Source organism: Fopius arisanus, unplaced genomic scaffold, assembly GCF_000806365.1.
Source record: "Fopius arisanus strain USDA-PBARC FA_bdor unplaced genomic scaffold, ASM80636v1 scaffold00056, whole genome shotgun sequence".
In the NCBI taxonomy this organism is placed as follows: Eukaryota; Metazoa; Arthropoda; class Insecta; order Hymenoptera; family Braconidae; genus Fopius; species Fopius arisanus.
This window is the reverse complement of record NW_011887795.1, coordinates 343575-357152: the sequence shown is the minus strand read 5'-3', so window position 1 is coordinate 357152 and position 13578 is coordinate 343575. Positions and strand designations below refer to the sequence as shown.

The 13578-nt window shown below is 38.1% G+C and overlaps 1 protein-coding gene and 1 long non-coding RNA gene across 9 annotated transcripts in view; one reads left to right on the top strand and one right to left on the bottom strand.

Annotated features, from left to right (window-relative positions):
- The window catches only part of LOC105268331 (uncharacterized), a 79488-nt gene that overhangs the window by 2954 nt on the left and 62956 nt on the right, over window positions 1-13578 (top strand). The gene's annotated exons all lie outside the window — the stretch shown is intronic.
- The window catches only part of Hr4 (Hormone receptor 4), a 50764-nt gene continuing 38260 nt past the window's right edge, over window positions 1075-13578 (bottom strand). For 7 of the 8 annotated variants that reach the window (XM_011307787.1, XM_011307788.1, XM_011307791.1 and 4 more), the window contains 10 exons: window positions 10487-10591; window positions 7943-8767; window positions 7295-7850; window positions 7022-7232; window positions 6607-6951; window positions 4353-4487; window positions 3936-4196; window positions 3324-3516; window positions 2805-2932; window positions 1075-2592 (listed from right to left, as the gene is read on the bottom strand). In XM_011307787.1, coding sequence (XP_011306089.1) covers window positions 2512-2592; window positions 2805-2932; window positions 3324-3516; window positions 3936-4196; window positions 4353-4487; window positions 6607-6951; window positions 7022-7232; window positions 7295-7850; window positions 7943-8767; window positions 10487-10586 — 2835 coding nt within the window. In that variant the 5' untranslated portion in view covers window positions 10587-10591 and the 3' untranslated portion in view covers window positions 1075-2511. The remainder of the gene's footprint in view (window positions 2593-2804; window positions 2933-3323; window positions 3517-3935; window positions 4197-4352; window positions 4488-6606; window positions 6952-7021; window positions 7233-7294; window positions 7851-7942; window positions 8768-10486; window positions 10592-13578) is intronic. The other variant, XM_011307794.1, reaches the window with a different exon arrangement.

The following is a 13578-nucleotide window of genomic DNA, read 5'->3' as shown; positions in this document are numbered from 1 at the left end:
TTTTCCATCCAGTAGTTTAAGTCTTATAGTATGGACAACTTATCCCTAGGCTAGTAGGCCCAAGGTCTTGTTTATTTCGTGGATAACGTGCGTCAGTCGCCTCTGAACTCAAAATAATTCATTTAGTGGTGAAGTCTGGGAACAGGGGAGATAATTCGGTTTAGATGGTTCAAATTATCTCAGTAATGAGTGGTCTTGGCGAAAAACCTTATTTGAACTTTTCACGTGGAATTTAGTTCTCTTTGAAAAACGTCCAGTGACTTCTTGTCGTAGGATCACTAGTTGTCGAGATAAATCGACTTTTGCGAGAGAAAAAATACATCTTTCTAATTTTATGACTTCACGACTTAATTCTTGAATTAATCAACAATTTTTATAAATTCATTAATGATAATTTTGAATTTTCTTGAATCTTGATAGGTATCGATTTATAATTAGTCTAATTCTCTAATTGGTCGTCGAATGGGAATAAAATTATTGTCAATTTATTGATAATTTTTAATTAGATTTTTTCGTTAATCAAGTCCAGAGGGGAAGGCACACAGCCATGAAAATTCTAGATGTTCGTGTTTCTCATGATTTTGACAGAGGCAAGAGTAAAAAAATGATAAAAAGTAAATTATTGCTTCTTTTCGTTTTTTGCGATTGCTTGTTCCTAAATTTTTTGGTTTATCTCTTCGTTATCTCTCGATCTTGAGATTTATCGGTTATTTTCGGGCTCTTCTGCGGGAATTTTGGATGGTTTTTCATTTGCGATGAGTTCATGGGATTTTTAGCGATTCTTAAACGCTGAAAAAACTTGAGAAATCATTTTTTTCAATTTTGTTTTATTATTAAAAAATGTTCTTTTATTCTCGTACCTTAAGATTTATTGAGCCAATCGGAGGAGGCCGAGTGTGTGCGCACTCTTGGAAATTAATTGATTTTATTTCGGGTACTTTCACGTACCGACGTGTGCAGTCTTCTTTTTTTATCGAATTTATTATGACTTTTAAATTGAAAAAGAAAATCTAGATTCTAGAATTCTAAATTCTGTAATGAAGAGGCATTGTTTTATCATCTCGAATTGTCTTATCTTTTTCGTAATTAAACAATTAATAAATGTTCCAATCTCAACAAAAACAGAGGATTTTTATTAATTAATCGTGGAATGGAGATACGACTTGCCAATTCAGGACAGAATTTCTGTAATGCATCGAGGAAATTTTCGGGTGAAAACGCAATTCAAAAATGCTCGAAATATTGAAAATATTCCATAATTGAGTGAAAAAAATCTATAAAACTGGAAGAATTTTGCAGTAAAAGTGGCTTTCAATAATTATAATTTAAATATTTTAATGAATCTCTGAAGATATCTATTAATTTTGTAACTTGATAAGTCAGATGACAAAATCATTCATAGATAACTAATTAAAAAATGCAACAAGGCCCTAAATATCGTCAATCACTAATTACTCAAACCAATGTTAGTACTTCATATATTTCCACGTCGGTTTCTTCATTCAATTAATTATTTAATCAATTAAGTTAACTCGTCTATTCTGCATTGAAGTGATGAAACGTCAGCACTGGAATTTTCACTCAAGATATTTCCCAGTTATCTCCGTAATAAGCGATTTTAGACGAAAATGTTAGAGACAACTTCTATAGACAATTAAACATTCAACAAAAAATTCTTCTCACATTTTCCTCTAAAACCACTCGTTATCGACGTAATTAAACAATTAATAAAAATAAAACAAACGATTTTTAATCAAATGGGATGAAAACTCCAATTACTAATTTACCGAATATCTCGGTAATGAGTGGATTTACGAGAAAATTCCATGAAAAGTAATTTGCAGAAAATGAAATTCCCCACATAAAATGTCTCATGAAATTTTCTTCTAAGTCCACTCCTTCTCGAGATATATCACGGAATTCTGGTTAATCACTTTAACACAGAATGAAACATCTCATTCCCAAATTGTCAATAATTCTCAATAAATTTCAATATCAGGGCACAAAAAATGTACGAGAGTCTTAATTTAAATCGATTGGATTATGCAACATGAACACACAATGACATTAGTTGCGCGACTGCGTACAGAAATATAGTCTTTTAGTTTCGATATAAAAGTTTTCAGTTCTTGTCGATTGTATTTTCTTCAACTTTTCATTAATTAATTTTCTTCTCATTAATTTCCCTAGCATTTTGTTTATATTCATTTTTCATTGTACCAATGAAAAATTACCTAGTACTTTATCTCCTCATTCATCTTATCCATCGTAGTTACTTTTAGTTATAATAATAATTATTTTTTTCTTCACATTCTCAATAATTTTTTGTGTTTCTTTTTTTAGTTTTGTACACCTCAACGAAAAACACATTTATATTGTTTATTATATATGTATATATATACATGAAAGTCTTTGCCTGATACCCAGGGGCAGTTATCGAGGGGTTCCCCCATTTTTTCATTTATTATTATTTTTTTTATCGTCGATTTAATTCGAGGGGGATTTTAGTTACTATCTTTGAATTGCTGAGTTCAGGAGAAAAGGAACGTAGAACATTTTGCTCTCGAGGAGTAGAGTCGCTGCTGATTGCACCTGAAAGTTGAAATTTATTGGTTTTAGCTGATGATTTTTGAGATTTTCCAACGAGAAAAATCTCTCTTATCTAGATCATTTACAAAATTGATATATTCTCATATTAATATATTCTCATATTAATTTAGAATTAGAACGAATTTTATTGGGGAACGATTGAGGGAGAAAAAATTCATTCAACTTTTGATTTTGTCGAGTTTTAATGGACTCACTTCGGGCAATCTCAGCAGTAAATCGTGGAATCGTCCTGGTTGTTGGGGCGCACTGTGTTCCACAAAACTTCGTAAACAACTCATGTAACGATCCTGTATTTGTTCTAACTCCATAGTACCCCCTCGTGCTAGAAAAAAGAATTGATGGAGTTTTATTTCCGATTTATTGCATAACCGCATTCATTTTTTCGCGATAGTTTTCAATATTTTTAAACTGGAGGTTTTTCAAACGGTGACTTACATTTAGCATCTCCAATTGAAGCAGAAAAAAATTCAATTGTTCATAATTATATTTTACGAATTCAAATCAGACAATTCCGGATATCTAAGTCTATCATTTAATTATAAAATTCAAAACAAGTAGACCCGAAAAAAAATTTCTGCTGAACATTTCACAGTCTATTAATTTTTCAATAAGCACTTAATTATTTTAAATTAATCATCACAATTTGCAAATGAGAAATAGCAGAATTTTCAAGTAACTAGACATTAATAAATAATTCAGTGGAGTAAACTCACCTTGCGAAAGCATAGTAATGACTTTGAGACAGACGTACTCCTCCATTCTGAGTTTAACTCTCCTAAACATGAGTGTGACATAAGTTATTTTCTCAACCATGGGTCCAACGTCCTGTCTCAATTGCTCCATGGTAAGGGGCCTGCCCATCATACTCGTTAGACAAGCCTGCAGTGTGCACATGTTGTTTGCTACCTAGATGATCAAAGTACATAAATTGAATAACTCAAACTAGCCAACTCTTTCCACTTTCACTTTGAATCAGTGAAATTTAATGCAACTGGAATTACATAACTCCAGACTAAAAACAATTACCAACATCTCCATCAACACTGAATCCATAAAAAATTCATCTTAAATAATTCCATTGATGGATGATTAATCAACTCATAAATAACGAGCCTTAAAACTTCGAATTGCTCCCTTCACCCCTGAATATCTCTCGATCTACAAGAGATACCGAAATTTTAATTATAAACTTTTCTGCAGCTCTGGTTGTACTCTGCAAAAGAACTCCTGAGGAATATTTCGGTATGTCTCGTGGATTCAGAGATATTTCCTCGAGAATCTCGTTGAGATGTTAAAATTAGGGATTAATTACGGGGGATAATTACCTCTTGCATAAAGTCAGCACCAGTACCGTCCGACGAATTAGTGAACTTGTGCTGGCTGTGCATAGCCTGATAGGCAGAGGTGGTAAGGACAAGTAGTTCGTGCCATTTATGTGTTAGCAGCCTCGTGTGTACCTCAACCGGTAATTCAAGGTAGAAAGGTAGCCTCTTGGTCCACTGCACCAACTTGTGTACTATACTGTCGCCTATTTGACATAATTTGTCGCTTAAGTCTGATTTATGGTCCAGTAATTCATCCAAATTCTGAAACAAAGAAATAAGTCATCTCAATTTATTTTCAATCAGCAATGATTTCGTTTTGAATTTTGTTATGAATCATTCGAGTCTGATTTCATACAGACGATTTTCATACGGAAAATTTTTAATGCTGAATTTTAATTGTTGAGATGATTTACTCACTCGTAATGTAGCAATATCCTGGAACTCATCGCAGTCTATAAGTGTCTGAATCATTGCTAGAGTCGCCTCGAGAGGAAATGCCCGATCTCTCGAGCTGCTGACAGCATTATCGAGTCTTTGTCGTAAGTGTACCACCTAAAAAAATGAAGATCTTACTTTATTTGAAATTTCGTTACGGTTTCTGGCCCCGGGGCCACGGTGAAAAAACATGTTTTTATTTTTAATTCTCTGATCGTTCTGAGAGTTTAATAAAATGTGAAGTTATTTCGAAATCAGCGATTGGTTCATGAAGAATAGGAATTTTGGAGAAATCCGAATGAAGAAATCAACAATTTCTAAATCATCTCTCCAACGACTGGTGCTGTGAAAAAAAAATTGACAGGATTTTTGGAAGAATTACACCTGAATTAAAAAAAAGGAGATGCAATTTTCTGCAACACTTCACTCCCCAGGGTATCCAGTAAAAAGTCGTCAGTAAATCCCTGCCACGAGCTAGACAAAACATCCCGGAAAAAAAGGGACAGGAGAAAGTAACTAGCCACAAGACCAGCAGTCTCAATATTTCACAACGACTAAACCTCGAGCATTCTAACCAGATGAAAAGGGGAGAAAGAGAAAATTGGATAGATAAACTACCAATTTTTTCATCCCCACCACGATCAACAAAAAACAGTGGAGGAAAATGAGAAAAAAATGATCATTCCAACTACTTCCTACGTCGAATCCAATCCGAGGCCTTTCACTGACCTTTTAAAGTTTTCTGGTGCCTCGAGGTCAGGCAATGAACGTGTGGGACTTGTTTGGCGATCAAAAGAGACAGATCAACGAATCAGAGAGAGATAATTCAGGGAAAGCTTGGAGGGACTCACTCGCTTTTAGATGTACTGAGCCAGGAGGGAGAAAAAAAAAATGGTATTCACTAGTCACGAGTGAGCACATTCACGAATCACTGGTGGAGTGACTGAGACAGTTATAGGGGTGGTGGTGGAGGAGGTCAGTGTCCCTTGTTGTAGACTTTCACGACGTTACGAAAGAACTACAGCAACTGCCCGTCCTTGGCACCGGTTGACGCTGGATTTTCTATTGTCCCTGGAGTGTTTCATGAGGCCACAGCATCCACAGCTCATTATTTTTCCATCTCAAATGCATCCGCAAGGTGATAATGGAGAAGCTGGAAGTCTCCGTCTAGTCGGGTTTTAGGTGATTAGGGATTGGTTTAGTGTTTCTGAGGTGATGACTGAGTTCATCAGCTTGATTTATGCTTGGTTACTTTCATTTATGTTGTTTTATCCTCATTTACAATCTCTATGATTCTTGCATGGTGTGTTCAGTCACATGTTGCTTGTGTCCACGTCTAGAGTCTCATTTCTTTGTAATTATGCTCGATGATCTTTCATTGCTTTGAATCACTGGAATTTATGGGCTGTTTGAGATCACTGGGTTGATTTTATACTACTATTGTAATGGAGTTTCAATGGATTTTTTTTCTTGTCATGGGCTTTTAGCTGGGAGTCATTGAATGAAGGTTCTGATTCAGGTCAGATGACGTGTGTTGTCGATGAGAATTGATGATTGGGGACTGTCTCTAGGTTTTCAGGCAATTGTTGACTCCTTTAGTATTTTTTAATCGTACGTTTGTTGTTTCATTCTCATTTCTATTCAGCATGAATTCTTCTTTCTAATCCAGATAATAGACCGAAATGCTCTAGAAAACGCTATTGAGAAATGATGATACCAAAACAGCATGACTCATCGATTAAAATCCTTGAGTCGTTCAATGAAATGACTTTGTTTATTGTGGAATGAAAGAAGAGGGAAGTTGATGACACAATGGAAAGTTGACCTCTTTTAAAAAACCAAGTTTCACTTTTGGCAATGGCCTCTACGTGAGGACATGAGCGCACGAAGAGAGTGACTTTTCAAATATTTCATTCTCTCCTCTCTCTCGTCGTCATTCACTTTCGTTTATTTTGGAATTTCGATGTCGATGATTTACACCAACTGCATTGTGAAAAAAAAATGAAACAAACGGGCTGAAAACAAGTCTCAGGCGTTTCGTCTATCGTCTTTCGTAATATGGGAAACCTTGACGTGATTGCGTAATGCAGCGCAGGTTGTGGATAAGAAAATTCAAAGAACAAATATAATAGGAGAAGTTGCAATTTTACGGATGGCACAAACGCGTGTCTCTCAATGTACATTCAGTGGAGCAATTGTTGGTTATGATAGAATTATTCATTTGGTGGCCACTCACCTCTGACGGATTCGTGAGTGCTGTCTTGAGTATCGTTCCATTGACGAGGTGTCCAGTGTGAGAGGGATGATTTGGATGACTGGGGGTGGGCTGGGTATTGTGAGGATCCGCTGAGATCTTGTGATGATGGAGAAAGGAACCCGCCATCTGCGTGTGCTGCTGCTGATTGTGATGAGCAGCAGCAGCTGCTGCTGCAGCCGCTGCCATGTGTTTGTCCAGCATTGTTGTTGCCACAGCAGCACCCTTGTTACCACCAAGTTGTCCAGAACCATTGACACCACCCCCAGTATTACCGCCACCTCCCACATTCGTCTTATTTGCCTTTTTGTGCTTCTTGTATTTTACCTGATTGATAATATTGTCATCAGATCGCCCGGTCAATTTGAGAAGAAACATTGAAAAATTATGGATTTACCTTGTAGAGGTTGTAAACAGCTCCGGAGTTCCTGCCACCGGGCATACGATCCTCACGTACAGCCTGAAGCACCATACCCTGTTCTATACACTTTTTAAATCGGCAATACTGACACCTATTTCTCTGCGCCTTTGTTATCTCACAAACACCATCTGCTACACACGTGTACACCCTACGATTCTGTACAGTCCTTTTGAAGAAGCCCTTGCACCTACGAGTGAAAAATCATCTGAGGTCTTGACACTTTGTTTCATCAAATACGTGAATACTCACCCTTCACACGTTATAATTCCGTAGTGAAGTCCCGTGGCCTTGTCCTCGCAGATCATGCAGATCATAGGTGTCTCGTCCTCCTCATGCTCCTGAGGTGGTATGGAAGGTGCAGCTGGTGCTATTGACTGCAGTGACTGCGAGGAAGCCTCAGACTTGACACCACCACCATTTCTCACCCATGGTTGATTCGGACTTGATCCTGATGCTGTGAGATTCAATGCTTGCATCTGTTGCGCTGCAGGCAATTGACTCAGATCACCAGCCCATAATCTTTCCATATTCAGAGGTGGACCTGATGCATAGGAGACACACGGTGGCTTTCCCCTCGACTCCTGTCCAAGATTCAACAGCAATTGGGCTGCTGATTCCTCGGAAGAGGAGCACGAGGCTGATGATGCCGTTGTCGTCCACGATGCAGCAGGTGGTGGAACTGGCTCCATCGCTGGTGCTGACCATATCATTGTTCTCACACCACCCACCTCACCCATTATCACTGTAGGTGGTGGTCTAGGGGCTGATGGCGCCGCTCGTTGGGCTGGAGGTTTCATTCCTTCACCTAGAAAATTGAATTGAAGTTAAGCAATCATCGCGGTTGGGGTTTTCTTATCGTTGGTGAACTCGGTTCGATAGGAATAATATGATACTCACTTGATGGCGATGCTGACGCTGTACTCCCACTTGATGCACTACCACCATTCCCCTGATTGCTTCCATTGCTACCATTACCCCCATTACCAGTCATACTCTGTCCATACCCAACGGCACTGCTAATAACACCATTGAGTAATCTCTGGGCAGCAAAACCCTGGGAATTCGTCCAGAACTGATGATGGGCAAGTAGATGAGCAGGTACTGATGGTGCTCTGGATCTGGGTGGTGTTGGTGGTTGTTGATTACTACTGTGAGATGAATTGCTGCTGGGACTGTGTGCCTGATTGATGTTGTACTGTGATGATGGACTTGGCTGACTTGTTATATCGCGTCTGTCATCACCACCACCGCCATCAAATACCGAATTATCTGGCTCGAGTTTAGCCTGACAAGATGACATATCTGATCTCTCTGGGCTGCCACATCTGCTTCTAGATTGATCATTGGCTGGTGTTGTTGATACTGTCGAGTGCTCGGGACTCGTTGGTGCTGGTGTGAATGATCTACTCTCGTCGCTAATTCTCGTTGACATCATGTCACGCTGCGATGGCTCTGGAAACACTGAGTCTGGTGATGCTGTCTCTCTACTCTCTTGAGGATGATGTACCAGCTGTTGGCCAACTGGACTTGGACTACCTCGTAAGAATTCACTCTTCACTTTCACCACTGTACAGCCCGATGAACCCGGCATCGTTGGTACATCTGGTGATGTTGATGTGTCTGCTATGCTATCCCCTGAAGCAGGAAATGTTATGGGTGAGGGGGCGTCCGATGCCTGGATCCCTGATGGTGAGCCTGCTGATCCGAATGATACCGGCGAGTCTGGGAAGCAATTTATAGGGTTTTTCTCTGATTCTGATTTTGACAGTCTCTGATTGGTCTGATGGGTGATCTTTTTATTTTTCATTTTTTGAGGGGCATCACTTGCGGGAATCCCCGGTCTCACTCGCCGGTCATCCATCCGTTTTGCCTCCCTATTCTTTATTTTTCGTAATTTATCTTTTTTTGGCATAATTATTGGGGCAAAATGGGATGTCGACGAGTGATTTGAACCGGAAATTTCGTGAATGGCGCGTCATTTATTTCCATTCGAGTTACTGTTGGAGTGAAAAGGGCTTATCGTTATCTCATTGGATTTTGTTTAGTCAATTATTTATTGTTTACCGTTAAATGAATTGATGAACTTTCTTGGCCAGCGGCCGCCCCCCCACCACATGAATGAATTCACTGGACAGTCCATTCGCAAATAGGGATTTAATGTGTAATAATTCTCATAGGCCATTGTCAGTGGCTCGAGGTAACGTTGATAAGGGTAGGCATACGGGTCACACAGCAGGTCATTGAAATTCATGATTTATAACGGTTTTTTTTTCCCCCCACTTGACGAATTTCTTTTTTATCCTTTCAATTTTTAATCTCGGATTAATAGAAATGTGAATGGGACGAAGTGCAAGGGTGCAGCTGCGCGTTGGGGGTCTGTTGACGGATTGTTGAATGTTCACGTGGTACCCCAACCCGGGAGATCAATGATTTCAGTGCGATGCAAAGGGCATTCCAATCTCTAGACGATATTCCGACGATTTTCTATTATTTTTCACATCTACCACTATTTCTCGGGGAAACAAAATTTATTGATGAAACCGTTTTCTATTTTTCTCATCTTCATTTTAAATCTGACGCCAAAATGTACCACTGATTATTATTATTATTTAATTGATGATGAAGATTATTTCTGAAAATCGATTTTTGAGGTTGAGATTTTTTTGGTGTTTTTCCACTGTGAGAGGTCGATGGGACGAGGAATGAGTGATGTATTCTTGGTTTGAACGTTGAGGATTTATAATTAGTTTTTGAATGAATGACGTCTCAACGCGACTCACGACGTTGTCAAACTACCCTGTAGATGCCGAAGCTGGAGCTACAACCGGGTAGCGCGTGGGCAGATGGATTCCCCTCCTGGGTTAAAACCCACGCCGTACCTCGTGTCTCCATTAACCCTCCAACAACCATCTCCCCCCCCCCCCATTTAGTCGCAATTGTTCGAATATCAACGAATGAAAAAGGGGAATACCGGGGGACTCAATCCACTTGACTCTGGCGCCCATTGTAAAGCTAAAGGTCAATTTCGCGTTCTGGCTTTTCGATGTGATGCTTCAGTCGTCAAGGGACTCGGTGGAAATTTGATACTGGAATGAAATTCCATTAAATTCTGGGAAATGTTTAATTAAGAAGCAATTAATCATGAGATAATATTCTAATATTTTTAGGAATTGTCGGTTAACTCGGAGATGGCTGGTTTGAGGCGAAAACTTCCAGGGACTTTTTTGGGGAGAATTTAATTTTCTATAAAAAAGATCTTTTGGTAATTTCCGATAGAATCAGTAGTTTCAATATTATAGTTGATCAGGAGTCAGGGAATTGCAATTTTTGGGTAATTATTCAGTGAAAATTGATGGGAATCAGGAAGAATCACGTGGGAAGACAGTAAATTGTTTCAGATGTTGTGTTCGGTAATTAGCGGTAATTAATGATGATCCTTACCGTCGCTACTACATCGAGAGTCGACCTTTCTCCTTTTCAACTTGAAGTCTTGAAACAAGCTCATGTTGTCTAGCTCACACGGGCTGCTCGTAAGGGTCATAATTCCTGTAACAAAAATTCATTGGAATCATCAATTTCCAAACTCTAATCACCCAGCACAATTAGAACAGTCCGTAATTATTTCTCCATTGAAGTAATTGCATTTTTATTTCCACTGATTTTTTTCTCCGCGCTTTTCATATCCAAGTCCAATATATTCACCTCCATTCATATTTATGCTGACTGAATCATGAATCTGCCCTGCAAAATTATGTGCCACTGTGAAAGTGCACAATTGCATCGTATAACTCTATTTAACCTCTTTCAACTCATCTATTTATAAAATTCCCCTAGAAATTTTTCGAGGGAAACATCATTCTACGATGATGAAACTCGTCTCTATAAAGAGAACACGGGCTACTTCCGGCTCGACATATTTTACCCCAGATGTTCTAATACTATAATAAATAAACGAATTTTAATTCAAAAACCTAAATAAAAAATCTTGTAAAAGGTCGCAGCTGATAATCGGGTCGTTATCTCAGTAATGAGTCGGTTTAGCAGAAAATTTCATACGACTTTTTCAACTCGGAATCTATTTCTCAGCAAAAAAGTTCTTGTCACTTTCTCTTCTAAACTGAGCCGTTACTGAGATAATTGAACAATTAACAATTTTCTGCATAGCTATTACCGCTTCGAAAAAAACGAAATTATCAGTTGCTGGTTTCGTTGTTAACTTAATAATGAGGGGTTTTATGGAAAACAATGTTCGATGTTTGTAAAACTCGATAATTCTATGAAAAATTTAAGAATGCAAAAGGCTAATAATTATCCCAGATTTTTAAACAATAAAAACACAATTTTTACGATATTCCGAACTGTTAAGAATAAAATGTTTAAAATGTTATAGGAAAAATCTAGAATTTTCTCGAGCTTTCCAGAAAAATCCAGAATATTCCAGAATTCCGATAAATTCCCTATCACCATAAGTAATTCCTCAAATAATTCTCCAAACGAAACCATTCCCATTAAAAATAAAAACAAATTAATCTCCAGAAAAATATCGTATCCAATCAATTCCATTGCTCCGACTCAATCCAATCATTAAAAAAATCAAAACATTCCCAAAAATTAATTATAAAAATTCCCTTCAACAAATGAACTCGTAAAAATAAAAATAAATCAATGAATTCCTCAAAAGGAATTCATTCTGGAATTCGTCTGTTCAACGTAACCCGTTAAAATTCTATTTACCCGTAAATCGTCTATTTAAAGTCAAGTACATAATGTATCCTACATTCAAGTATACTTTTTTTAAAAGTGATCACGTGGGCGAGAGCGCGATCTCGTCGGCAGTGGATCGGGTGTTCTCGGTGTTATTCGTACGAGCGGGATAAGCGCATGTCAGGCAAATGCCGGGGCAATATATATATGTACTTATATATATATGTTTGTGCAGTTGGTTGGGGTCCTTGCTCCCTGGTGTTATGTGGGTCACCAGTCTCACACACGCCGCCATTCTTGCGTAACCAATGCATGCATGCGAGAACCAACAAGCTAAAACCATCACCAGCACACGTTAAACCAATGTCCATACATTTTCATTTTCACTCATTCCTCTCTTTCTCCATATTTTTTTTTTCACCAATTTTATTTATCGTCCATTTTATCTCCAGGATTTCTCATCTATTCCCCAGATTTCCCCGAATTCTTCGCGCGTCGGTATTAATTTATCAATTACAGTTCAATTATAATTAATTAATTAATTAATCAATTAAATAAATAAAACTAAACCATTCAATAATTTCGAGTTCAAAAAAGATTATGCCATTTTTTTAGATGAATTTTGATTTTCTCTATGTTAAAAATGGAATAATTTAAAAAATTCATAAAGTTCTTGTGATTTTTTTCTGCAAAGACAAAAAATAGAAAAGAATGTGAATTTTCAGTTTTGTTATACGACATATCGTATTTGAAAAGCAACTTTTTATTTTATAATACAAGTAGTTGTCCCGTGTCATCACGATACTTTTGTTTTCAGTAATACGTGTTATTGCACTTCCCATGGATGAGAATATCTCTCACACCATCAATCAACAATTCACAAGAGCCCGAGTACGATATCCCCACGAATGGGTGAAAGTCGTTCTCCCACGCTGTTAAGTCCCATCTCCCGATCTAAGTCCCTGAATTCCCACTCTACCCTTCAGTCCCCTGTCCCACTTAAATTTTTCCCTCAGCATTTTCGCCATTTCCCTCCCTTCACACCCCACTAAATCCATCTAGATCATATATTTTTTTCTACTCTTCGTTACCATTGAAACAGTGAGACACTTCCGCATTTACTTTCAATCCGCGGCTTTACGTTCCATTAATTTCTCGCGAGTTTTACTTTTGGCATTTTCACTGAGGAAAGTAGAAATGTCTAGGTGTGATCAGACACTGACGATTGCTATCGGTTTAATGGCGTTTTCATTAGCAATTATTAATAATTTATTGAGACAAAACGGGTTCATTACCGGTCACTCGATTGGCAATTTGTTTTGTGACTTTTCATAAATCGGTGGCTGTACAGAAATAATTTCCTGTCGCCACAAGCTCAACTCAAATGGGATAAGGAAGTAGTCAGGCTGGTGATAACCTATGACTTGTCTATCTGTCATAATGCAGCCTCCACCCATATCGCCAAATTCCAAGTAACTCTAAACAAATATCCCCGCGATATTGATAACGCCTCCTGTAGCAGCCCTACACCCACGAAAGTCGTCCTGAATCAAGTAAAAAGGATCACTCTGAATCAAGTCGAACTAATTGATACCAGGAGTCGATTTATTTGATATCAGATCGATGGTATCAATCCTGTCTCACTCTGAGATACGCAAACCGTCGGGTTCGACTTGATTCAAGTCGATTCTCCTACTTGATTCAAACCAACACCAGCTTGAGTCATTTCTCCTTAAAAAATCGCTTCTCGATTCATATAAATCGGTTTTTATGGTGAAATTCCGTGAGTAACCGGCGAATATTATTCCTGCACATCGTGAACTCAGTTT